The sequence below is a fragment of the Panthera leo genome, chromosome B1, assembly GCF_018350215.1.
Source record: "Panthera leo isolate Ple1 chromosome B1, P.leo_Ple1_pat1.1, whole genome shotgun sequence".
Classification (NCBI taxonomy): Eukaryota; Metazoa; Chordata; class Mammalia; order Carnivora; family Felidae; genus Panthera; species Panthera leo.
In genome coordinates, this window is record NC_056682.1 from 1,569,387 (window position 1) to 1,596,578 (window position 27,192).

At 54.8% G+C, this 27,192-nt stretch overlaps 1 protein-coding gene and 1 long non-coding RNA gene across 11 annotated transcripts in view; one reads left to right on the forward strand and one right to left on the reverse strand.

The window, feature by feature from the left end:
• DLGAP2 (DLG associated protein 2) overlaps nt 1–27,192 on the forward strand; it is a 399,292-nt gene that overhangs the window by 351,492 nt on the left and 20,608 nt on the right. For 6 of the 7 annotated variants that reach the window (XM_042934155.1, XM_042934156.1, XM_042934153.1 and 3 more), the window contains 3 exons: nt 18,095–18,444; nt 19,365–19,406; nt 25,450–25,535. In XM_042934155.1, coding sequence (XP_042790089.1) covers nt 18,095–18,444; nt 19,365–19,406; nt 25,450–25,535 — 478 coding nt within the window. The remainder of the gene's footprint in view (nt 1–18,094; nt 18,445–19,364; nt 19,407–25,449; nt 25,536–27,192) is intronic. The other variant, XM_042934154.1, reaches the window with a different exon arrangement.
• Nucleotides 22,824–27,192, reverse strand: part of LOC122217313 — a 42,819-nt gene continuing 38,450 nt past the window's right edge. The window contains exons 5-7 of one of the 4 annotated variants that reach the window (XR_006201398.1): nt 24,695–24,954; nt 24,249–24,346; nt 22,824–23,449 (exon numbers count right to left, since the gene is read on the reverse strand). This is a non-coding gene — a long non-coding RNA (uncharacterized LOC122217313). Of the gene's footprint in view, nt 23,450–23,822; nt 24,347–24,682; nt 24,955–27,192 lie in introns of those variants that run through there. The other 3 variants (XR_006201399.1, XR_006201397.1, XR_006201396.1) reach the window with 3 other exon arrangements.

The window sequence follows — 27,192 nt, forward strand, 5'->3', positions numbered from 1 at the left end:
ACAAGCAAGTTATACCCTAAAGATTACTGTGCAGAGCAGGCCTAAGCAGAGGCCTCTCCAGGATGGGCAGCCGTGCTGGTGACTCCTTCCTCAGACGACATCTGACGCCTCTGAGAACGGGCCCTCCATGGCCCCCTAACTACAGAACACTGCCTGTGACCCTGCACAATAAGAATTACTCAGGCATGTGAACCGAATTTGAGGGAACCACCTTTCTCTAAAGTCCCAGATGGCCAAAAGGGAAACACACATATGTCAAAAAATTTTTCTAAGTGAAGAAAAAATTCCATCACTAACTTCCTTTTGCCTTCAGGAAGATTCCAGAGCCATTGAAAACTCTGCGAGTGTTAGCTGCCTATCACCTATTTCTAGTAGTGGGATCAGGCCACACAGGGTATGTTTGCTCTTTTTAATGGTCCCCAGTTTGGAGGAAAGGTTGAATGAGGTGGATTATTTTTGAGCTTACTCTGTGAACTGTTGTTCAGACGCTGAAAATGTAGAGTGCTGCACACACACAGACACACACACACACGGTGAACTGGGTTTAGGCGTAAGGACTTGGATCGTGAGATTTGTGCCTCTGTGGATACACATGGTGAGGAAGTCGTCAAACGGAAGACAGGAAACATGCCCCCGTGCGTAAAGCATCCCCCTTTACAATATTTCATCACATTGCCGTATTTCCTCCTGACACAGCCATGAGGATCTAGGACCAGGCTGCGCTTCTTAAACATCAGTGATGAACAGAAGGGCTGGAAAGGCCCAGGATTGATCCTGGGGAATATTTATGCCTCTGCTGCTCCATTGTGGTGTTTTGGATGCTGCGGAGGAAAGAGATGAGGTTTGAAGTGATCGATCGGATGTGCTCTCAGGAGTGTAAGGAAGACACCTAAGCAGGAAAAGACTCATCAGCGGATCAAGGGGAAGCCCCGTGCTGGCGTGGGCACCTACAGGGCCGCTGACGGCCCCAGCAGCAACCGCACGTGGAGAAGACCCAGAGGGTTCCATCTCCGGTGTTCAGGTCGTCTGGAAACTGTCTCCGTCTATACTGGAGACCTGGCGCTTTCTTGGCCAGCGTACCGGTTCCAGGAAGCCGTTCGCTGGCTTCCGTCCGATCAGTCACACCAGCAGCTGAATCAAAGCCACAAGTATTTACCTCGTGTCTAACTTGTGCAACATACCGGAGAGGTGCTTCGTGCAGTGCAAGGAGACAGAAGGTGAAGCAGAGCTAGGTACTCCAGACTCGTGGGCAGACGGAAGGATAATGATCGTGTTCAGAACTTCGCCACCAACACTGGCTGCACAGCATTCAGTCCTTGCTCGTGATAAATATTAAGTGATCTCAAAAGGTTCTATGATTCATAGAAGAGTCGAATGCCTCTCTGAAGATTTGCGGCATGAGCTTGGATCTTAGATCCTAACTGTGAGGACACAGGAACCTGCTCCCTCCTGCTCCTTCTTGCACCCTCAGATTTGGTTGTCTCTGGAAGGGTACTCCTAAAAGACCTACCTTCTGGCAAATGGCACTAAAAAAAGATGAGGTACTTTGGCATCTGGGGCTGTGCAAGGGGCAGATACTGTGTGCTTTCGAGAGATCCTCAGGGAGTCTCCGTCTGCAGAGGTGCAGGCGGACGTACAGATGTTGGGACTGATACTGCTGCTTCAGACGCGCATGTCCAGCGGGAAAATCCGCACTCAGCATGACTTCGGGATCACGTGGCCGGTATTTGGGGGAACGGTGCTAACGTGGAAAGGCATTCACGATCTCCAGTGTACAGCCCGAGGTCCACGTTCTGGGTTACGAAGGTCATCAGACTCTGCAGACACTCGAATCCCCAACCTCTGCCCTCTCAGAAGGGCCGGGAGCCTAGGGCACCAGCATGCGGCTGAGACTCTTGGAGCCCGTTAGCCTCGTGTGGCACGTCTTCATGGGCATCCCCTGGTCCAAAAGAGAGGAGTGTGGCCACATCAGTGGAGCCAGAACCCTCGGTGTTGTGTGAACGGCAGTTTCAGCCCGGCTCAAGCCCTGGGTCAGGGAACCCAGCTCCCCCGGGCCACCATTCAGGACTCCAGTGCCTCCCCAGAGAGGCAGAGCCCTGGGGACAGTGTAGACCAGGAAGCCCCAGCTGGGACGCTTGCCCAGAAGGTGGAAGCAGCAGGAACCACAGCACGTGGCAGGCGGGACACAGTTCCTCGTGAACGTGGTCTGCACAGCTGTCCCTCTCCAGCCCGGGGCCCCGGCCTCCGGGGGCTCCACAGGTGGCCCTGCTGTCCCTCTTCACTGCGAACAGGTGCACGGCCCCCAGGGGGAGAGTATGGGGGGTGTCTGCTTCTCTGGGGGGCTGTCAGGCTGCGGGAGAGCTTGGGTTTCACGCTCAATCGGCCCCTCACCTGGTGCAGGACAGCATTGACAGGCCGCTTGGGGAGCCTGGCCTCCCTGACAAGGCCTCCTCCGGGGCCGGGGGGCTGTGTTTTGTCCGGCCCCATTAGCCCGCTCATCTCCCCTCCTCCTTCGAGAATTAAGGTGGTCTTGTTTCTAGCCTTGCATTCATTAACAGGCAGGTGTGGAATTTAGAGACGTTTGTGCTTCTCATTTTTTTTTAATAATTGCACTCACCTGGTGCTAATGGACTATTAAACTGCACGCTAAGTTTAGGCAGAAAAGTAGGCCAGGTTTTACACACAGTGTGGCGTTTTCCAACATGTTAATGAAGTTGCACTTGGAGCCCGTCCGGAGACGTCATGTCTGTGACCTGAGAATCTAATGTATATTTGTAATGTTGCTTTGGTTCGGCGTATCACCCCCGCCCCTGGGAGAGCACAGCCCACCAGGAGAGCAGGGACGGGGGGACACAGTCTGTTCTGTAGTGTCCTGACAGCTGGCGTGTTGCAGGTGACGCGTCCACGTCAGGGACACAGTCGTGACGGAAGCCCCCTGCCTGGGTTCCCCTGGAGGACGTCTCTGGGGTTCACCCCAGAATCGCATCACTGTTTCTCCAGTTCCAGAAGGCAAGGTCAGGTTATTCTCCTCAGTGAAGGATAACACACAAGGGGGACACAGGGACGGGAGTCAGCCGGCAAACGGAGGAAGTGTTGGGAGCAGTTTCCGGAAAGCTCAGCACCTCGCCACTCGGGCCCCTGCACACCTTCCCTTCCGTGCCCTCGTCTGGAGGCCGTGCTCCCTGACGACTCCTCCGGCAGTTTCCATGCCGGCCTTTCTCTCCATGTGCCTTCGCCGCGGGGCCGTGGAGGATGCCAGATGGCTGTGCCAGGTGCCCCTCCGTTGTGCTCTCCAGGGCACCATTACCAGGGTCGATTTGGAGCAGGCATTTCATTGACCGGCTTGCACACAACCTCGTGTTTGCACCGTCCGTGTTCCTTGCACCGGTCTGTGAGTCTGTCGGGCGACTGGGATGCCCTGAAGCCCCTGGGCTCCTGACGGCGGTGCCAGAACAGAGCCCCCGGACTCTGTTCCCCCCGACAGAGCCGCCGGACAGAGGTCCGGCTCAGGCGACAGAGCTCACCATCCTCCTCAGTGCCCTGTGCCCCGCCAGCTGTCTGGCCGCACGCGCCGTGCGTGCTCAGCTAGCTCACACCAATGCTGCCGATGGATTTCAGCGGCTGGGAAGCTCACGAAGAAGCTCCCCTGGCCGGGGAGCTCTGGTTTATTGGCACGGCCGACATCGGCCACCTGACCGTTCACTGTCAACGAGACGCGCGCAGAAGGCACTTGTCGAGGCCTGGCCTGTGTTTCAGGATGGATGACCGTATTTCCTTACAGTCACCTTGAGGTTGTGAGTATGTCACCCCTACCTATGCAGTGGGGGCCTTCCGACTTTCTTACCGAACCGTTCTGGGGGGAAGCGGGCAGTGTTTAGCACGTGTTCACTGAGCACCCACAAGTGTGAGCAAGTCACAAGTCATGTATTATTTTTACGCTTGCAGATGGCATTTGCCTTATCGGTTTAGTAACTTTTTCATGGAAGGTCGTTTTCTTTTCCTTGAACAGAGACAGCAGCGCCTCTGGGTATATTAACTGAGATAGGCCGTCAGCCACACACCATTGTTTCCACGTGCAGGTGTGAAAACCCACAATTTCACTGTCAAACAAAACGCCGTCTGAGAATCTTTCCCCGCTCTCCAAATTTTTACAGTAAAAATGTCATGCCGGTGCGACTTTAATGTAGACGGCTTTCACAATTAAACGTCCCAAGTGGAAATGAATACACACACATTTTCTGCGGAAAATCTAAGTTCTCATTATGTAATGTGAATTTTAAATATTTAAAACGAACACAGGAAGTGCCTTGGACGGTGACACGGCTGTCATCGCTATGTTCCCGTCTACGAGACGTTAAGTGCTGGTTAGACTATAATTTCTTGCCAATTAACACTTTTGAAATAGATGTCTTCGCTGCCAGCCCATCAACGTTGCCCCAGAACTTGGGCGGCCCACATCATTTTGGTAACTTCAGGGAAACCGCTGTCTGTGGGTGTGGATATGGCTTCTGCGTCCTGCTTGATTTACACTTATGTTTGGAGACTGGCGTTAATTAAAGTGTCAAAATAGCTTTCATCTTTTATGTTGAATCTTTCGCCTTCAAAGTTTAGTTTCTCCAACATCCAGACTCTCATTTAGACATTCGTGGACTTGATTGCTGTGATTCTTTTTATGCTGTTATCTTTGAAGCTCTAATTAACGGAGGGCGGTGAGTTTAAGTGTGGCTATTACGTTCGGACAGACCGGTGCTGCTTGCCGTGTGGGATATACTTCATCTTGATTACGCATTTGTGCTTTACACGACAGAAAGCTAATTTCTAAATTTCCTTTTTGGCTTGCAAATGGCCTGCCTGGCTTGCATTCGGAAACGGTGTGGGGGACGCCAGGTGTGGGTGGGTCAGTAGGCATGTGTTTGGAGTCACGATGTATCCACATTTGAGATGACTCAGCAGCCACACCACAGTGTAGGGCATCTCCTTCGTGAGCGGACCTCAACGGGAAGGTGTTTTCCCCAGATTCTCCTTCCAGAGATTTGCTAAGCCAACACTTTGAAGACCTAAGGTCACATCTTGATGGCTGATTTCGTTTGCTTCAAGTCATCTGTTGAACAGATGGCTGCACGCGTACTCACGTGTTCGTTTTGCGGGACGAAAATCTTCTAGCCCAGTGTGCATGTCCCGAAGCTGTGCCGTCTGGGGCAGGGTCCGGTAACCAAGCTGACAGCACAGAGCCCAACAAGGGGCTTGAACTCAGGCACCTTGAGATCATGACCTGAGCCGAAGTCAGATGCTTAACTGACTGAGGCACTCAGGCGCCCTAAGAAGTTAGGTCACTTAAAAGTGGCTAGTGGCTGTGCTGTTGGACGCAGCAGGCTGGCACGCAGCCTTTCTCATGTGGCCGCCCGAGAGGGAAGCCAGGAGTCTGCGGACACAGGTGTGGTGGGCACAGCCCCCCCCCCCCACCTGCCAGGGTCAGCACCGCAGCCGCTGCCTTCTCCTCCCTGCTAACCACCGTTTACACCCAGGGCTCTGGGCAGTCCCTTTTGAAAGGGTTTCCAAATGAGGTTAACTCAACCCCAAACGTATCTGGGAAAGTACATTTTTACACGCCTCATTTATTCACCTCTAAGCAGGAAGAACAAGTCCACCCGAGGCAATCTCCATTAGGCCTCACTACTTGCATTTAATGGAATTTTACCGAAATTATGTGCATGGCTCCTTCCATATTAAATCAGGTGGTTAGCCTCTTCGTGGCACAGAGGCCTATGTTGGCACGGTGCACTCGGGAGGGGAGGCACTTCAGGGCAGCCTCCTTCCCTGGCCCCCCGCGTCTGGGGGTGACTCTCACCAACTCACCTGATCTCTGGGACATGAGCAAAACCCAACTAACCGGGTGATTGGATTAGAAAACATATATAGTGACCTCTCTCCCTATACTTAGGAAGCCACTTGAACAACAACCACAGATTTTCAGAGTGTTATGCACGTGGTGAAAGAAATCCATGACAGGCTTTTAAACACAAAAGGACATCATGCCTGAACTCAATTTTTTAAGAGAATACAGTAGTCAGGTCTTCAGATACCTTAAGATACTAAGTTAAGTAATCATTTCATTTTCATTTCAAAATTCTTACTTGGTCACTTATATTTAAATAAATCTTCTGTGGTTGTTTGGAAACCTTTCTCTGTTGGCAGAGAATTCAGCAGAATTGTATTGCTGAATTAAATTTTCAGTTTTCAGTTGTATTTAAGGTTTGCCTGACATACATATAGAAAATGATAGGTAACAATGCCCATAATTAATAATTATTAGCTCCGGTGAGTATATTCTAATTGTGTATTCCCACACATGGAACGGAGTCAATTATTATCCCCAGACTATCCAGCTGAATAATTGAATGTTTTTCTTGAGTGGCTAAGATTGTTTCTTTAATTATTTATTGTAATTCTTGACGGTAAAGTAACATGATCCGATGATCATTTTAAATCTTCGACGATATTTCCAAGCTTCTAATTCTCACTGCGATACACCATTTAGGACACACAGTTCTAGCCCACAAGATCGTAGGTACCAACAAATCTTTGTCACTAGAGCAGATCGATGTAGCAATGAAAATACTGATTTACTTCCGTTTTTAAAAAATTCTGTCTCAATATTACTTTATTTACCTAAAATATTGTATGTACTGCAGTTTTATTTACCAAAAGCTCACGACTGATAGGTAATTTTTAACTTATAAAATTAAAAAGCATTCAATTAACCAGGAATATAAAAGCAACTTACTGTTCTGAATACTAAACTTCCCATTCAGGACCCTCTGGGGGAACACGCATATGGGTATAGAACCACTGGGAGAGGCTGTAGGGACTTTGAAAATGCACACGAAAGGCCTATCTTATGCCTTAAAATGCAAATCTCATTGACTTCCGTACTAACATGTGATAATAAGTCTGATATCTGGGTGCCTGCAAGTTTTTATGTGTATTTCTAAATCTGTTTCCTCATATGATATTAATTTATACAGTATTTGTTATTCTCAAAACATTAAGTACCATTTATTTCTATTAAGTCTGTGGTGGGTTTCTCATGGGGCCCTTAGAAAGGAATCACGTGGACAAGTATAAGTATTTTCAGGGGCTTAACAACGTCCCACCAGCGCATGTGTCTCTTCTGCGAGGGGGTGTGGGTTCCTCAGATCCTGAATTATTCCCCCAGAACCTTCCCCGGGCCCTCCGGTAACCATCCTGGATGTCCCGAGGGAAGTGATCTTCTGGCGGGCAGTCACCATGGGCACTTTCGCGGAGCATGTCCCAGAGGATGGCAGACGCCCCCCTCGCTATGGCCGCTCACAGACTCCAGCAGCGAGGCCGCAGGGATCCACTGACTATCTGTGGGGCTGAGAGCTGCCAACCCTTTCCCACTTCCTAGGACTTCAGGAGGATTAAACACAGTGATCCACATCAAAAATAATAATACTGTGTAGGCTTAGTAAAAGTTTACCAAATGTGAGCTATTTCCACAAAAACTTTGTACAAACAGAAATCTTTTCATATGCGTTCAAGGACTTTTTTTTTCCTGTTCACATTCAAGCAGCAAAGAACGCTGTGGTCTGAGCTGGCTGGGCTTGGGTCTCTCGGCCGGCAGTGGCACCTGCTGTCCCAGCCCTGTGACCGCAAATCACGTGCCAGCAGAGTGACAGCATCATCTCCCTCTATCCAGATGGCCGGTCGGTGCTGAGACGGGACAGTCATTAAACACCACTGTTACTCAGCTAGACCAGGGAACGAGACTTTCCCGTGCTCAGTTCTGAATAGGAGGCCACACCTGCGTGCTCTGCCAGAAGGGTGACTGGCCGGAGGGCAGAAACAACCTCGCATGGCTGTGCTCCCATGCTATTGTGATGTGGACGCTCTAATGTTCTCGGCGTCCCCTCCGAACTTCCCGTGAACCACGGAAATCTCTCATTAGGCGATGAAGAAAATATAAGAGGCCTTCTTCCCAAAAATAGTTTTCACTGGTTTCCATCACTTGAAGAATTGAGAGATAATTACAATTAATTTCCTCTGTCTGGGTCTTAATCCCATTAGTTAACAGTCCCTCCAAACAATCTGCATCACAGAGTGGGAAGACAATCTACAATGTTTCCGATGCCAAGCGTATTTTGATTTTTTTTTTTCGAAAATTTGGAACTGACTAAATTAAGAGGAAATTCTCGCTGAAACAATAAATGATTCTCCCAGTCCCCTTTGCGACGGGCAAGGATGCCGGTGGGCTTCCGTGCACTGTGGAGGAATAAAATCAGATCAAGCCGTGAGAAATCAGACAGCTCTGTACGTGGTCCGAGAAAGAAAAAAGGCTCATTACCGCCAGTAACTGGAGGGGGACTTCTCTCCCAGTTCTGCCACCGGCTGCCTGGCTCACCTCGGGGAAGTGATTCAACCCATTGGAACCTCTGTGTTCTCACCTGGGAGATGGGAATACAAATGCCGCCTACCTGGCGAGGTTTCCGGAAGCCTGCATGAGAAGTGAAGTGCTCAGCGTGGTGTTGCTGCAGCCCCCTCCCCCAGCTGGGGCTGGTCGCGGGCGCACACCCCCGGTCAGATCTCCTGAATATCCGTATGGACACTTGGTAACAATCTGCAGAGAAGCAGGGATGGCACCCAGTTCGCGGTGGCTGTTCGCACTTGTTTCTGCCCGCTGAGCACGGACGCCACAACGGCTGCCCTTGCTGGCCGCTTTCGTCTGCACGTGCCTTCTGTGTGTTTCCATCCCCACAGCAGCACAAAAGGAGACATCCTGAGTAGTCCCTTTCACAGATGAGCAGGCTGAGGCCGAGAGAATTTAACTTGTCCAAGATCACACGGTTACCCAACTGTATGTCGGAAGCAAGGAAGAGTTAGTTCAGCTCTAGTAGACCGGAACGGAAGCTAGAAACGGAATTTCCCTTTGCAGAAATCTTGGTGGGAGAGATGCCGGTGTGTCCTCGTCTATGAGTCCCAAGATTCTGTAACTGCTCGGCCACCGCGAGTTTAGGGTACCCAGCTATGAGCATCACCGGCCAGGACCGCATTACTACGTCAAGATACTAAAATACTAAAGTGTATCAAGGCAAGTGTATGAACGTTAAAGCACATTTTTTTTTCCATTTGGGGAAAGAAAGAACAGTAGAATGGCCATTTGATATTTTCCCCTGGAAATAAACAATTCGAAGAAAACTCTGACACTTAAAAAGGAACAAGATAGTATCCCTAGAAAACTCATGTAATTAGTCAATTTGTCCCCTGAGTGAGAGCCTCCAGACCTCTGGGGAGAGCCACAGTAAACCGTAGAGTACCTTTTATTTATTTATTTTTTAGCATAATTTATTGTCAAGTTGGCTAACATACAGCGTAGACAGTGTAGATTCCCGGGACTCGTCGCTTACGTACAACACCCAGTGCTCGTCCCATCAAGTGTCCTCCTCAGTGCCCATCACCCATTTTCCCCTGGGGACCCCACCCCCGTAGAGTACCTTTTAAATGAGAGCAGTTTTATCGGTAGTTCCTGACCCACTGATTCTGATTCCACTCCACACGGCTTCCGGTATCGAGCACTGAGACTCCATGCAGGGGAACGCACACCCTCGGGGCGCACCTGCTGTGCCTTTCCCACGTGGCCCGCTCTGTCCTTCCGCCAAGACCCCACCCAAGCCCATCTCCTCCGGAAAGCCCTCCCTGTCACCCCGGGGTCAGTCTGTCCTCAGGATTCCGCGAGGCTCTGGTGCCGACTGTGGTCTTTTTGCCCTTCCCTTCAATTTGATGGTGAGCATGGAGGCGCCAGAGTCTCAGGCTCAAGCTCAGTGTTCACTGGAACCTTGGATCTGACAGTATGGCCGCTCAAACGATGCCTGGAATGCATGGGACCTCGGTGCCCACACAGAAGGAACTGCAAGGTCTCTGCACCCCCTGCCCCGGCCCAGCTTTCGGGGTGTCCTTGGGCCCAGCATCCATAGAACACCTCAAGCTGACTCTGTTGTTACACAATTAACTCGGTGGCCTGACAGGGAAAATGAGTGATTATATTGGAAGCAGTCGATTTGTTTTAAGCAACAGGAAAAGCGTCAGATTGGACATACTTCCTGCAGTGTTTACTAGGAGACGAGAGCAGCCCTAACGAACACCCCGGTAGTCGGCTGTGCTGACGAGCGGAGGAACGTGAGTCTCCCAGACGCGCTCAGAATGGGACTCGCCGAAGCTGATCCAGAGCCTCTCCGGCGGCCAGCGAGCTGGCTCCGCGGTCCGCTGCTCCGCACAGGCCGCGCTGATGGCGCTGAACCACGCCTCCGCCGCAGCGGCCGTTCAAACCGCGTGCGGGCACACGACACAGTGTGAAGACTCTCTGGCCACCCAGAGAAAGTCGCTCTTGCGTGCAGCCCACGGTCCTTATGCAGGTTGGGAAGAACTGCCCAGCCTTAGCCAGCCTCTCAACGAAGCGTGTTGCTCACCTGAGCATCTTTACACGGAAACCCGTTCGAGAATTCGTATCACCCCCTGTAGCATCATGAGGTGGGAAGGTGCGACGTGAGGTTTTCCTGTGGTCGTGGACATACGTTAAAACACTCCGGAACTTTGTTTTTATTTACAGGCCACCCACACGGGAGGTCCAGTTGGTTTGCCAAATGGCACTCAATACGTTTGGGAGACTCGTCATCTGGGGGTAGGGTTAGGGACATGTCTGAGGATGACTGTGACCATTTAGCGGCCAGGCTGGAAGTGGGTTCCAGGAGTGGCTGTGCTCCCACGTCCTGGGTGGATCTTTCCGCTGTGCCTGACCCCAGGGTGTCACGGTCCTTGAGCGCCACGAGATGGACACGGCAGCAGAACGTGGCCCCGGGGTGTCACGGTCCCTGAGTGCCACGAGATGGACACGGCAGAACGTGGCCCAGGGGTGTCACGGTCCCTGAGCGCCACGAGATGGACACGGCAGCAGAACGTGGCCCCGGGGTGTCACGGTCCCTGAGCGCCACGAGATGGACACGGCAGCAGAACGTGGCCCTGGGGTGTCACGGTCCCTGAGCGCCACGAGATGGACACGGCAGCAGAACGTGGCCCCGGGGTGTCACGGTCCCTGAGTGCCACGAGATGGACACGGCAGAACGTGGCCCAGGGGTGTCACGGTCCCTGAGCGCCACGAGATGGACACGGCAGCAGAACGTGGCCCCGGGGTGTCACGGTCCCTGAGTGCCACGAGATGGACACGGCAGAACGTGGCCCAGGGGTGTCACGGTCCCTGAGCGCCACGAGATGGACACGGCAGCAGAACGTGGCCCCGGGGTGTCACGGTCCCTGAGCGCCACGAGATGGACACGGCAGCAGAACGTGGCCCCGGGGTGTCACGGTCCCTGAGCGCCACGAGATGGACACGGCAGCAGAACGTGGCCCCGGGGTGTCACGGTCCCTGAGCGCCACGAGATGGACACGGCAGCAGAACGTGGCCCCAGGGTGTCACGGTCCCTGAGTGCCATGAGATGGACACGGCAGAACGTGGCCCAGGGGTGTCACGGTCCCTGAGCGCCACGAGATGGACACGGCAGCAGAACGTGGCCCCGGGGTGTCACGGTCCCTGAGCGCCACGAGATGGACACGGCAGCAGAACGTGGCCCCGGGGTGTCACGGTCCCTGAGCGCCACGAGATGGACACGGCAGCAGAACGTGGCCCCAGGGTGTCACGGTCCCTGAGTGCCATGAGATGGACACGGCAGAACGTGGCCCAGGGGTGTCACGGTCCCTGAGCGCCACGAGATGGACACGGCAGCAGAACGTGGCCCCGGGGTGTCACGGTCCCTGAGCGCCACGAGATGGACACGGCAGCAGAACGTGGCCCCAGGGTGTCACGGTCCCTGAGTGCCATGAGATGGACACGGCAGAACGTGGCCCAGGGGTGTCACGGTCCCTGAGCGCCACGAGATGGACACGGCAGCAGAACGTGGCCCCAGTATGTCATGGTCCTTGAGCGCCACGAGATGGACACGGCAGCAGAATGTGGCCAGTTTGGGGATTTCTTGAGCACCTTCCAGCTCCTGCCAGCGTGGCGAGGACAAGTGTGCCTGTGTCACAGCCGACGTCGCCTGTTAACCGCAGTCCTGTGTTTCTCTGTTGTCCTTCATCGTCACCCCCACTACCGCCAGGTCAGGACAATTCTTCGGTCAGCATTTGCACCCGGGAGCCACAGCACAGCCACCTGTGTGCTTTGAGTGTCACACAGAGCCCCGGGGGCCGTGCTTACCTTCTGCCGGCCCCGTGCAGTCTGGGGACAGGGCATTACAGACAGACTCTCCTTGCAGAAGGTGGACGATGCCGGGCGGGTCAGCGCGGAAGCAATGACCCAGTGTCCGTGTTGTCACACGAAATAGTCCGTCGGCGAGCCTTCCTCACGCTCTCACCCGCTCAGTTCTCTTATTCGTGTGTATACACCGCACTTAGTACCCTGAGACGTCAACATTATGAAGTAGTAGTAAGAGAAGCTTCGTGAGAAACCGATGTTTAACTGGGCCGCCTCAATTCCTCAAGGACAAGGAGCGCACTCTGAATCCTCATCCAGGTTGGGAAGAAGCGGGATTGCCACCACGGGTAACCAAGTAGAAGGAAATGACGAGCTCTCGCCTGATGAGCCACCCACAGGCGCGTCCCTTCATCTCACGGACGAGCACAGGAGACCCGCTGGGAAGCAGGAGATGACTTGCAGCCCCAGCACCATGGCATTCCCAGCTGGGGGGGGGGGGGCGGCTCTTCTGGCCTCTGCCTGCTACATGCCAGCAGGCCTCCGGTGCCCACCCAGTTGTGACACCATCAAGCACGTCCCTGGCAGAGAGCGGAGGCCAGGCCGCCCCAGCGGAGCGCCCTGGCTAACACACGGAAGTGTCTAACGTGGGGACCTGAGAGTCCCCAAATCTGAATCCTCAGGGCACAGCCCTTGCTCATCATGCACCTGTGGTCCGTGCGGAGCACTGCCAGGTGGCCGCGGCTGAACGCGCGGTGATGGATGGAACCGAGAACAGGGCGAGGCGCCCGCCTCTGCACGTTTCCGCTGCACCTCGGTTCCGCTCAGATGGATAGACAAGCACAGCCTGGCCCCTCTCCAGCCTCCCCTGGGCTGATGCATCCGTACCCCTGGTCCAGGGCCCTGTGGCTGCCAGAGTGGAGCGGCCCGCTGACATAGGACGGCACACTCTCCCGAGGAGAGTGGGTGCCGCCGGCCTCCAGAGCGAGCTGTGATCCGTCAGAGACCGGAGCAAGCGTCAGCTGCCGAGGCCTGGTGGCCGGGCTCCCCCAGGGTCTCCCTGCAGGGGCCTTGGCCGTCAGCAGATCTGACCGGGTCCCATCTGAGCCCTGCGTCCGCCCACAGCATCAGGTAGAAAATGGACTCAGCCCCGTGGAGACGTCTGCTGAGGGTGCTGTCCAGCTGCTCTGACTCTCCGTTTCCCCCGGGCCTGGGGTCCCGCCCCGAATGCCAGTGTATTCACTAGTGTCTTCCCTTCCTGCCCACTCAGACCTCCGCCCTTTTGCCCTTGTGCTAAAAACCTGCCCCAGGACCGCTTCCTAGAGCCCTTCTCCCAAATGCTGCCCGCTGATTGCCCTGTGAGCGCAGGCAGTCCTCATACCCCGTGCTCCTTGGGCGGGAGGAGTCCTGCCTGCTCTTCCCTCCCTCACACCCCTGACTCTCAGGCCCCCTCATGCCTCCTCCTGGGTCAGTGGGGTCAGCGGGGATTTCCGACCCGACACAGCTTTGGAGATTCTGCATCTCACAGCTTAACTCCCTCCAGATGTTCAAAGTGATTTCCGGCCAAGCCTCTCTGTGCCCTGGGGCCTTGCTCCTCTCAGAACCCACTGGTGTTTCCCCTCCGTGCACCTGTACAGTACGTGTAAATTAAGTTTATCGACAGCAGAAGTTATTCTCCTCTGTGTTAATGTTTGAGAAGCACAAACATGTCCGTAGCTTGTTTTTCCATCGCCAAAAATAAGTTTCGTGAAGAAGGTGGGTCTTCCGCAGTTTTCATTTCACTTGTTACAGCAGTTCACCTGTTCTGAAACCACGTAGCCCCTGGTGATGGGGGAGGGACCCCACAGTTCCCGGGACCTCAGCCATGTCTTCTCCCCAGAAACCATGGCCATGTCCTAAAGCTACGGGATTCTTCCATAAGCTCATCCAGCCCCAGTTATGTGCCAGCCATGGCCTCGGGCATCACAGGTACCACACGTCTCCCCGGAACGAACAAGTTCAGAGTCTGGTATCTACCACTCGCCCAAAGAAATGCTGCCATGGACGTAGGCCTGGGGCCAGGATGGCTGAGACGGAGATTTCCTGGGCCTGAGAGTCAGGAGAGCCCCAGGGAAGGCCTCCCGTATGAGATACAAGATGGAAATAAAAGGAAGGAGGCGAGAGCCTGAGAGAGACAGGCGCCACGTGGGGCACCTGCAGCGATGTCTGTGGAGCATCCACGTGTGATCCAGAGGACTGATGGGCTGGAGAGGGTGGTGATCACTGAGGCCAGCAACAGCCACGAGGAGGAAGGATGGCGCGCTCAAGACTCAGGAGCACGGGCACGAAGCCAGGGGAGCAGACCAGAGTCCATTCACAGACGGCAGTGAGGAAGCTTGCACGAGACTGGCTTGGGGCCAGGGAGGATCACTGTCCCGTCTGGAGGACAAACCCAAGGGGTGCCCTTGCGCCAGACGAGCCACAGAGAGAGCTGAGTGCTGAGTCTGAGAGAACTGGGCCGCAGACCAGAAGCTGTCCCCGTCCATAATGGGAACTGCAGCACAGGAGGGTGTGACTTTGGGGCCAGTCAGGGGCAACAGTTGAAGCCCAGAAGGGGATGTGTTGCCGTGTTGGAGACATAGGATGAAGTCATCCAACAGTAAATGTGAGAGGGGAAATGGGGCTCAACACAGTCACAGGCTTGGGGACTTGAAAGTGGGCCTTTGCATGCTGTCCTTGGAGGCCCTTGAAGCAGTGAGGGGGGCGGTGGGTGGGGAAGGTGCAGGTGAGGGGGGTGGAGATGGTGCAGGTGAGGGGGCGGGGAGGTGCAGCGACACAGGAGGACACGGTAAAGACAAAGGCTGGATGTGATCTCCCAAGGGGAGATGGACCCTTTCAAGTGGGCTGTTTAAGGATCAAGAACAAAAGTTTAGGTCGAGGAAGGTCAGGACGGAGAAGGGTGGGGCACGGGCTGGCTCCGGGAGGAGGCAGACACTGTGGGACAGAGGAGGGACGGGACACAGCAAAGGACTGCAGCCAGCACACATGGGCGCAGGCCGGTCCAGGTGCCATCAGTGTGCTCACACATTTTATCCTCGAAACAAATCATAGCACGGGGGCTGCTTTATCCCCACTTGGCAGATGCGCGAGATTTTGTTAAAATTGCTGTTGCCGAATGTCCCACCGGCCGCTAGCAGGCTGCACTGGGGTCCGAACCCAGGCATCTGTCGCCGACCACCTGTTGCAGAAGCCTCTAAAGAGGGTGGCCAGGAAGCGGGGGGAGGGCCAGCCAAGGCGAGGGTACCGCACACAGAGGGTTCCGCTGAGGCTGCAGGCCGGGGCCGGAGCTGGGGGCGGGGGCCGGGGGGAGGGGCTTCCTAGCAGCTCTGAGGTTGAACACCGTGGCCCGCGGGGCCAGCGGGCCCACTTCTGTGGATTTCCCGGGCAGCAGCCCCACCGTGGCCCACGGTGCCCTCGGCAGATACCTGCCCGCTGATCTGCGGTGAGTCCCATAGACACCCTCCTGTGGATCCCTACAGACCCGAGAGGGAGCCGCGCAGGGTTCAGGAGCGTGGGGCTGAGAGGCGGCTGGTGAGCGGGGAAGGAGGTAAAGTCCAGCAGAGCAAGGGCTTGGTGGCCTCTGAAGTTTAGTGACAGGGAAGGTGTGGGAGCCAGAGAGGAAGAGAAGGAACAGGGAGGGCGGGAGAGGGCAGGCGGCTGCAGTGAGCGTCTCACAGGCAGAGACCCAAGCAGACCCACCACACGTCAGTGGGTAGGTGCAGGGGCGAGCGCCCTTGTGACTCCCTGAGATCCGATGGAGACCGAGCCCTCTGCCACCAACCTAGCCACTTCAGCCACTTTGACAGCAAGGGCGGGACACTCCCAGAGGAGGATGTCCAAGCCCTCCGGGGAAGGCAGGGGTTCGGCAGAGGTGACCCCAGGACACGAGATGAGAGGGATGTCCCGGGACAGGGAACGGTGCCCAGCGGCGCAGAGAAGGCACCAACAGCCTCCACCCCCGAGGCCCGCACCCTTATATTCAACACGTCAAGCAGTTTGTGTTTGAGCTCAGGAACCATACTGCGTGCGTGTCTGAATCTCCTAGAATAACACCTCGAGTATGGTCCGTGTTCGATAATCTTCCTTTAGAGCTTGATCCACATTAGGGGGGAAATCGTTAAAATAAGAAAGGTGATTTTAGATGCTCCTCTGTGTAGACAGAGTTCAAAGCCTGTGTTTCCAAAAACTGTCTCCCTCCATCTGTTCCCTACCTTCCAGAGTCTCTTTTGATGCATTCATTTAAAAATGTGTCCGTTTCATAAATTTTCACGTGCAGTTTTGATGCCTTTAAACTCAGATCATCCTGACGTGACAAACTCGCTTTATTTTGTCATTTGCCGACTTTTATTTGGAATGACATCTGAGGTTTTATTTATTAGGAAAACCCATTAACACAGATGAAGCAGTAATTGGGGGAGAGGATAGGGAACAGGGAAGGGCATTGAAATCCTCAGGAACAGAACAGGGGAAATCCTGTGCTCCCAAGTGCCGCAGCAGGACGGTGACTCGGGACAGCTTCTGAAAATCGTAGGTGAAACTTGCCCAGTCTTCTCCCCCCTGGGGGGGATGCCAAGTGCCCCCCAAGAGATGCTCCCATGCACATGCAGCCGGGCACACAGCAGCCCTCACCTGCCTATGGACCGCGTGCGTGCGTTTTTGCACTGCACCGTGGTGAAGGAGTCTGTTTCAGAAGCATTCCTGTGGGCTCTTCTTTCCACATAAAGAAGAATCATCAGGGTGCCTGGGTGGCTCAGTCGGTTGAGCGTCCGACTTCAGCTCAGGTCATGGTCTCACGGTTCGTGGGTTCGAGCCCCATGTCAGGCTCCGTGCTGACAGCTTAGAGTCTGGAGCCTGCTTCAGATTCTGTGTCTCCAGCTCTCTCTGCCCCTCCCCTGCTCATACTCTGTCTCTGTCTCTCAAAAATAAACTTTTTTAATTAAAAAAGGAAAATCATCAGCTGTAATGGAAAACACAATCGTGTGAAAAAGGACTAGTTCGTCGTCACTTGAAAAATAAGTAACACGCTGAGCCTGGCAAAGGTGTCTAATGAGTTCAGAGACATTTAGTGTAACTCCACGTCCAGATACGTCTGTATTCTTCGGTGGATTGACTGTGGCTGGGGGTGGAGAAGCCCGATGTGAAGGACAGGGGGAGACGGGCGGCTGGTGAGGGGCACACACGCGAGCGAGGCTTGGGCCGGGGGTTGATCTGGGATCCCGGTGTCCCTTCTCCACCGACGTCTATGCTTACTCCCAGTAAGCATGTCCTTACAGGGAGCAAGCTTCTCAGATCACATTCGTGTCCATTGGAAAAATAGAACTTGCTCATCGCAAACATTCCTCAAACACAGAAGCGGAGGAGAGAACGGTCAGCCACGCTTTCCCTTGGTGATGACCTGGCGAAGGTTTTCTGTGCTTCTAACCTTTTTTCTGTACACAGGTTTTCTTTGCAAGTACATTCCTCCTTCATCTGGACATAATTTAGCATGTCGTGCTCCTTAGCGGGGTGCGAAGACACGAGCATTGCCCACGATGCTCGCTGTCTGTCCTGCTGAGTCAGAACTCCCTTAGTCCGGTCGCCATTGTTGCATTTGGGGGGGGCTTCACCCTTTTCCTCTGTTACGAGTGTATCTGTGCGGACTCGGTGAGCACACGGTTCCCCCCACGGTTTGCGCTACTTCTTAGGCCATGGGTTCCGAAAGGCCCGGCGGGTCGTAGGGGGGCGGACGGGGGACCCGGTTTCCGGGCGGGGGAGGGGAAGGTGCTTCTGCTGATGGGACTCTGATTTCCCTCGCAGCCGTGTCGTACGCGAATTACAAGAAGACCCCGCCGCCCGTGCCCCCGCGCACCACGTCCAAGCCCCTGATCTCGGTGACGGCGCAGAGTAGCACGGAGTCCACCCAGGACGCCTACCAGGACAGCCGCGCCCAGAGGGCGTCCCCGTGGCCCCAGGATGGCCGCGGCCTCTACAACTCCACGGACAGTCTGGACAGCAACAAGGCCATGAGCCTCGCCCTGGAGACGGCCGCGGCCCAGCGCCTCGCTGCCGAGGGCCAGAGCGGCTCCACGCGGACCAGCGACAAGGCCGTCCTGGTGTCCAAGGCGGAAGACTTCCTCAAGAGCCGGCGCTCCTCCATCGGGATCCAGGTAGACTCTCTCTGCCGCCCGCTCAGCGGGCTCTGCGAATAGCGTAGACTGACACACGGCGCCCGGCCGCCCTGGGGCCCTGGCGGGGAGCGCGAGAGCCGGGCCCAGCTCGTCCGCACCGCAGCCTGCAAGTCTGCAGCCGGGCGCCCCCCCCCCCCCGGGGGCAGCTGGGGCCCCCGCCTCACGCCCGCCCCTGCCACCCTGGGCCCCCCACCCCCCAGGGCAGTTTCTAGGGGCCACCGGCCGCTTAGAGAGTGTGCAGACAGCTCATTTTGATGCTTCGGAAGGATGGTATTTTTGGTGGACCCTGGTGTTTTGAAAGCCTTCCAGTCTTTTGGCCAAACACTTAAGTGGGGGAAAAGGGCATTGGGAATAAAACGGTAAAAGGAACAAAGACTGAGGCGAGCCCACAGCTGCTCAGGTCACGGCCCCCAGAAGGCGCTTGTGCGCCGGCCGTGGGGCGCTCTGGGCCTGTAGTGGGGGAGGCAAAGCCAGGCCCGTAGTTTCAGACCACCGAGGGATCACGGCACCCCGAGGCCCCAATTCCCGCCCGAGATCCCGACGCGCTGCCCGCACAGGGTGCCGCGGTCTCCGGGCAGGGGGCGGGAGGCACGTGGTGAGGACCCAGGAGCCCCCTTTCACTCAGGGGCACAGGTCACCCTCACGCCGACCCTGTCTTGCCTCGGCGACTGTCCCCACAAGATTCTGCCAGCGCGGCTCGCCTCCACTCAGCCTGTGTGCAGCCGGAAGTTGTAAAATCAGGACTTCCTGGCCGCCAGGGAGAGGGTGAACGGAGCCCCGACCGGGGGCCGCGCGTGCCAGGCATCCCGGGGACACGGGAGAGCAGGCTGGGGAGACCGCCCGCTCGACTAGGTCGTCTGAACCAGGTCTCCACACTGTGGCTTCATTGTTTTGTTTAGGATTCTGAATTCCCAGAACATCAGCCATACCCAAGGTCAGATGTAAGTACCAAGATATACTCCAAAGCCAAGTACGCATGAATTTTTATTTTCTCTCCCTGTTTTGGATTATTCATACAAACGCTCTGTCACCTCTCTCTGTCCTGATTCTATATGCCAGGCGCTATGCTAGGTGCTCCCCGCTGACCGCCTCCCCAGTGACGTGCAATTAACGCCACTCTGACGAGGGCAAAGATGAGGCTCAAACCGGGCCGGTAACGCGGCAGTCGACGGGCTTGCCGGGGCCCCAGCGGTGGGACGTGGGGCTCCGGGGTCCCTGGCCGTCCTGGCTCTGAAGTCACGTCTCCAGGGAAGACGTGTGCGGTCCCCGAGTTAAGGAGGCTGACTCCACACCCCCGGGCGCCCCCGCACCCTCTGGCCTTCTCCCCTGCCACCGGCTTCCGACTGGCTGCCCACGCCAGCCGTGGACAAGGAGGGGCACGTCGGCCTCTGACACTGTCCGCTAAGAGCAGGAACACGTGTCGCGTTCGGTCACCCGGCCGCTCGGCAGTGCCCCCTCCCGCCTCCGCCTCACCCCCCGCCCCCCCCCCCCCCAGAAGCCCCCACACTTTTACTTGCCCCGTGGCCCTTTGTGCTTCTCGCAAGCACGCCTTCCCTCTGCGGGAACGTCCTTCTTCCTCCCGCTGCCACCACTCACTGCTTCCCGCGGTTCCCGCGTAAACCGCTTCCCAGAAGCCTTTGCTGCAGCCGCCCCCCGAGCGCGTGTCTGGGAGGGCTGCCCCTCCCCCTCTTCACACCCCAGCGCCTAGCACAGCGCCTGGCACATAGCAAGTGCTCGGTAAATGTCGGATTGATACGTGGCGCGCGGGTGACGGTGGCCGAGTGGTCCGTGAGAACCAGTGTGAGTGCGCGCGTGTGCTGGACTCAGCTCTGTTTTGTGGCAGAAAAAATGCACAATATCCTGTGAGCCTGTAACCTGGCAGTTGTCAGACCAAAGAACGGAGGAGCCAAGAGGACACGTCGTCACAGAAACCCGTCTTAGCGTACATAGGTCGAAGAAGTGACAGCTGGGAGTGTAGGCAGCTCACTCAAAGAGCAAAGCACCAGGAAACGGGGTGAGGGGGCCACTTAAGCGGAGGGCAAGACCCCACAGACCCCCGAGGGCCCGGAGCAGCGGCCGGCCGGCCGGCTGGGAAGGCGCAGCTCGCGACGCCGCCGTGCCCCTGGCGCCCCGGTACGGGCCCGTTCTCACCTCACACCCCCGGGAGCCGTTGTTCCCACACCCAAGTTCCCGACGGGGAGACTGAGGCTCGGGGGCCCGGGACCTGCCTCCGGGTACACGGCCGTGAGCGTCCAAGGACGGAGGGGGGGCCTTGCGGGAGAATCGAGGGAAGGGCCGCACGGTGCCCTCTGCGAGCCTCACCGGGCCCGATTCCTGCGACTCGCGTGGACGAGCACGGTCCGCCCCGGTCTGTCCCCGTCGCCCGTAGAGGAAGGAGGCTAGCGTGGCACACGCTCGGCCCGGCTCCCGGGGGGAGGCCCGCCTGACCGCCGACCACGCTCCCACAAGCACGGCGGGCTCTCGTCTGCACGAGGACACCAGACGACGCACAGCGCACTACGTCTTCCCGCCGTTTCTGCGGGTTTGGGGGAAGGACGCCAGGCCTTCCGCAGCCTTAGCCGCGGGAGGGGGCGGTACCGTGACGCCCCGCCCCCAGCCCCGCCCCCCCCTCTCTGGACGGTGACGCGTGCCTCTCTCCTTCGTGTCCCTTTCTGTTCGTGTCTGTGATTGGTCCGTCACCACGGGGTTTCTTCGCTTGTGCGTCTGCGTCTGTGTCTGTGAGTCCTCGCAAGGTGTCTCCTGTCCGCGGGCAGCACGGCTCGGCTTCACGCGCAGGCCCCCTGCCTCAGCTGTCCCGGCCGGATGCGCGAGCAGTGACGGTCTGCTGCAGCCCCGGGTTGTGGGACGGGACGGCGGCATCGATGCGGGCCCCTCGTTACTCCACTCAAACGTCCGGCCGAGCGAGCGTGGGTCTGCCCGCCGACGCGGACTTCTCCCTCGCCAGCCTGAGCCGCCGCACGTCCCCGCAAGCACCCCCCCACCCCCACCCCCACCCCGCCATCTGCTCTCAGAGCTGCGCTGAGCCTCTCCCGGCAGGCAGGCCGGCAGATCACGTTTCTCTCTTGGGCGTGGAACAGGTCCCCGAGGGAGACACGGCCCCCGTGCGCCTGCCCAGCCGCGCGCCAGGTCTTGAAGGCAGAGCGGAAGCGATCCGCGTTTAGCCGCCAAAGACGCGCCGTCGGAGCCGCGGCCCACGGCCGTTCCGGCTGCCTGCCTGGACCCTTCTCTTGGGTCCTGGGGAAGCGGGGCTCAGACAGCAGCTCGTCAGCCGACTTCCCACAAACCCCTACGTGCAGGACACGGGGGCCAGGGCACACGGGGGCCGCCTCCCGTCCAGCTCACACTCCCCGACATGCACATGCTCACACGTGTGTGCCTGGACGCTCACACACACACTCCTGTGTACACTTGTGCTTACGTGTCTGCACACACCTGCATGCACACTCAACACGCGCGCACCCGTGGGCTCACACCTCACACGCACACTCACACGTGTTCATACCCACCCACATGTGCAAGCATGCTCGTGCGTGTGCTGTGTGCACGCTCGTGCGTGTGTGTTCACATAGACTCACTGTGCACCTGCTGGAGCACACACGGTCACATGCACACGTGTGTGCTCCCGTGTGCAGCCAGGCATGTGGATGCACACACAGACACATGCAAGTGCACGCTTGCACATACACACTACACTCGCGCAGTCACACACACACACACACACACGGACACAGTCACACGTGCACACACACGCACGCAACAGCATGGACCGTATTTAGAAGTCCCCCTCCCTGCCTCTCCCCACGGCACACGGCTCTGCTCCCAGTGCTCTGGCCTTACGCAGGGAGAGCCGCTGCGGGCTGCGCAGAGCCGGGTCGGTCTTCCGTGAAGGCACTCGCCACCCACTGCGGTGACTGCGGAGGCGTCTGTCCCCGTGCATCAGGGAGCCCTTCAGAAAGAGTTCGCTTAAAATACAGCTTTCCTCTCGAAGCCTAGTCCATGGCCGGTCTTGTGAAAATGAACATCGGTCTATAGTTCTCAAACCTTTTAAGATCACTCACTCGACCCTTCTAGCCAGAGTCTCCTCTTGGGAAGACATTCCTTTCATTTCCTTCCCACTGTGTAAAGTGGTAATTCCTTTTCTGTGTCCTAAATTTGCTTTTTTTTTCCATCTATACAAGGGTCTCTGGTCCCAGGATTTCCAAAATGGATAAGTATTTAGCTCATCCAGGCGATACATGATTTTACCATCCCCCTCAGCCTTTACCTTCTGAAAATAGGGATAACTACGTTTTTCCCTCAAGAAAGTTACACGTGACAACCACTGTAAATCTGTGAAATTCCTCAAATTTAATGTCCATATCACACACACCTGACTGTTAACAGTTGAGGTGCGAAGACAGAGCGTTAACACTTGCTGTGGACAGGCACCCGTGACTCTAGCTTCCTGTGGCGTTTTACAATTAAATGAAGTGTCCGATGTCCCCTCATCTTTGAGACGAGGAAGAAGAGATTCAACCAAATCTAAGAGACTCACCGGAGGGTCACAGGGCCAGGCAGTAGCAGAACCTGACTCCAGAAGCTGTACTCTCCTCATTTGCTAGGAACGTAAGAGGGGTCCAGCGGAGGGGATGTGCAGACGGGACAAGGGGAGAAGATGTCTTACTGTCTGCTTGTATGCATTAGTCACTTATGCAACGTGTTCACATGCCCGTGAATATGTGCGTGTTTCGTGTGTACGCACACAGCTCCCGACTGCACCGTTCACGCCACTTGCTAATGTGCCTTGGACCATAAGCATCTTCCGTGTCGCAGCTGCATAGCGTTCTGTGTCTTGAGCAAATCATACCCGACCCCATGTCACCGTTCTCCTCCATGACTACCCGCTGTGTTTCACCTTCTACATACTGCTACGATGAACGCCTCACACGTTTGCCAGAGTAAGGTAATTTGGTAGACCAAAATCCTAAAGTAGAAGTGAAGCAAATATTCTGAACATCTTGATGATAAAACCCTGTGCTCTTTCCATTACAAAAGTCTTTCTAAAAGTATATGTACGCAGTGATCTCCCCCATATTATGAGTCTATCACATTCGACGACATCGACCAAAATCATCAGGCATAGTAATACCTTTGACCCAGAAATCACCCGTGCTGTGAAAATAGTCACAAAAGCACACACACACGTGCAGATGCATATCTATAGCAGCAGCATAAATAATGGCAGAAAACTAGAAATAAGCACATTACCCCTCCAGCGAAGACTGATTACAGATAAATTAGGTCGTGTTCATAAAACGGAGTAGCAAGCAGATAAGACACAAGGCAGCTCTGTTTGCTCTGACGGGGACGATGTTCCCAATACTTTAATTTTTATTGTGATCCTTTGTGTAAGATAATAGTGGTAACAGTCTCCACGACCAGGAAGGTGAACTTCATCAAAGCCATGACCCCCTTAAAACTGGAGAGGGAAGGAGAGACAGCAGCGGGGATAGGATTTTGATTCAACAGTGTCCCTCCCCTGGGGGTCACCCCATGTCAAACCACGCGACACAAAGGAGGTGCGACCTGTGTGTACGTGTTCGGGACTCCAGCAGTAAGAGGGGGTGTTCTCGGTGATTCTTGGGGGTGCCAGAGTCTTCACGCGGCCGGATTTATTCCGGCCGCAAACAATGAGGAAGAGCCTGGTGCTGCAGTCAGAGAGACTCAGGTGTAAACCCTCCTTCTGCCCTAGTGAGCTGTGCACCCCTGGGCAAGTTTCTCACCTTCTCTGATTCTCAGCTGTCCAGTGTGGCAGGAAGTAACAGCAGGAGTATCGTGGGCACTCCATGCAATAATGCTTCCTATGCTCTTAGCACAGTGCCTGGTGTGGGGTAAGCATAAAACAAATTATCAGCTATCAAGATCATTATTTCTCTTTGCCACAAATTTAGTTGGCCCTCGATGGTATGAGCTCAGCCATAGGACAGCCACAAATTACAACGACAGTCTCTCATCATCACAGAAGAGAATGTCACAATTGTTTGTTTAATGGGTTATATCTTACCCTTGTGGCAATCATTAATACTTTTAAGAAAAAAAATGTGTTTTACAACTTAGCTGTGGCATTTTAGATTGGGGTCAAAATCCTACCGATATAGTAAGTAATCTTTTCTGGGAAAAAGGAAAGGGATGTTTGCGTAGCCAGGATAATACTTACGATTAAACTAACCTTTGGTTTCACAGACTTTTCGCACTGAGAGGTTTTTGTTGTTGTTGTTGTTGTTGTTGTTGTTGTTGTTGTTGTTTTCCACAAAACGGAGTGTCTCAGAGTTCCCTCGTGTGTCCCTGCTCATGGTCCTGAAATGCTTTCTGGGTTTGGGAGAGATTTTGGCAAGGAGAACCACGATCAGGACTCCATGGGAAATGCAGTCTCTGCTGTGTTCTGACATGGCCTTGCTGCACACAGTCCTGGTAGCAAACAAGAGACACCTGCAGGTGGGAACAGTCAGAGACGTTGCCTCAATATCCCCGGTAAACACTGAAAGTCCTTTCCATGTGTTTTTGTATGTGGATACCGCCACCAGTATACTTCCATTAAATTGCTTATGTTGTTGCAAGCTCTGGTTCGTGCTGTACTTACTTTCTCCACTGTAGGGTGTGATAGGAGCTTTTCAGCCCTATAATAATGCAACCCAACAAAGCCTCTTTCTTGCCTTAGCTGAGCTAAGCAGTTGTATTTGCATAGGTTTAAGAGATCAGAGCACAACACTGAGTTCAAGGAGTTATGTAAACTGATGAAACGCAGTAGCAATGTAATTACACCAGTACAATGCATTTCCCTCTCTCTGTGATTTTTACTGGGTCAAGTGGAACTCTGTATTAATTACATGCGCAATTAATTACAGCAAATGAACACACACAAAACAGTCCCTCACCAAGGTCCCCTGTCGTGGTTCTAAAATAAGATGTTCTGTGTTATACTAGGTGGAAACAGCCACAGATTCGGACACGGAGAGCCGAGGCCTGCGGGAATACCACTCTGTCGGCGTCCAGGTGGAAGATGAGAAGAGGTAATCAGCCCCTTTGAAATATACAAGGTCCTCAGCAGGAACGACCTGTTAGGGATACGAGGTTCCCCAGCAGGAAGGAATGATCTGTTAGGAATACGAGGTCCCCAGCAGGAACGATCTGTCAGGGATGTGAGGTCCCCAGCAGGAACAATCTGTTAGGGACGCGAGGTTCCCAGCAGGAACCATCTGTTAGGGATGCAAGGTCCCCAGCAGGAATGACCTGTTAGGGATACGAGGTTCCCCAGCAGGAAGGAATGATCTGTTAGGAATACGAGGTCCCCAGCAGGAACAATCTGTTAGGGATGTGAGGTCCCCAGCAGGAACCATCTGTTAGGGACGCGAGGTTCCCAGCAGGAACCATCTGTTAGGGATGCAAGGTCCCCAGCAGGAATGACCTGTTAGGGATACGAGGTTCCCCAGCAGGAAGGAGTGATCTGTTAGGAATACGAGGTCCCCAGCAGGAACCATCTGTTAGGATTGCAAGGTCCCCAGCAGGAAGGATCTGTTAGGGATGTGAGGTCCCCAGCAGGAACCATCTGTTAGGGATACGAGGTTCCCCAGCAGGAAGCAGTGATCTGTTAGGAATACGAGGTCCCCAGCAGGAATGATCTGTTAGGGATGCGAGGTCCCCAGCAGGAACCATCTGTTAGGGATGCGAGGTCCCCAGCAGGAACCATCTGTTAGGGATGCTAGGTCCCCAGCAGGGACCATCTGTTAGGGATGCAAGGTCCCCAGCAGGAACAACCTGTTAGGGATATGAGGTTCCCCAGCAGGAAGGAGTGATCTGTTAGGGATGCGAGGTCCCCAGCAGGAACGATCTATTAGGTATACGAGGTCCCCAGCAGGAAAAACCTGTTAGGGATGCGAGGTCCCCAGCAGGAACCATCTGTTAGGGATGCGAGGTCCCCAGCAGGAATGATCTGTTAGGGATTCGAGGTCCCCAGCAGGAAGGAGTGATCTGTTAGGAATACGAGGTCCCCAGCAGGAACAACCTGTTAGGGATATGAGGTCTCCAGCAGGAACGATCTGTTAGGGATACGATGTCCCCAGCAGGAACGGTCTTTTAGGGATACGAGGTTCCCAGCAGGAAGGATCTGTTAGGGATATGAGGTTCCCCAGCAGGAACCATCTGTTAGAAACCTGACTGCAAACACCTAGATCATGCTGACCATCAATAATTCATGCCTCTCGTGGAAATAGGGTCATATATTTATACTTTTCAATATGTCGTTCAAGTATGAATTAGCATCCACCTGTGTCTTGTTTTTGCAAGAGGCAAGGGAATAATTCTTTCTAAAGTAATTTACTGCCTATGAAATCTGACAGCTCTGAAAGCCAAGTTCTTCACCCAAAGGAAGAGCACATCGGCCTGAGAGTCGACCAGATGCATGCCTTCTCACCTAATAATGTCAAAAGGAAAAGAAAGAGAGATAAGGAAAGATGTTTAAGACCTTAGCCACCATGACTTCAACTACAGAGTAAGAGATGTCTATTAGGATAGTGTTATTTTGCAACAAGAACAGGATGATTCTTTTGTATTTAAAATAACATATCGTATAAATTTCATAAAAATGAATTTTAATGAGAGCATCATTACATCTGCAACTTCTGTTCACATCTAGCTGGTAAGGTCCTGGGTGACATTCTCATTGGAGGG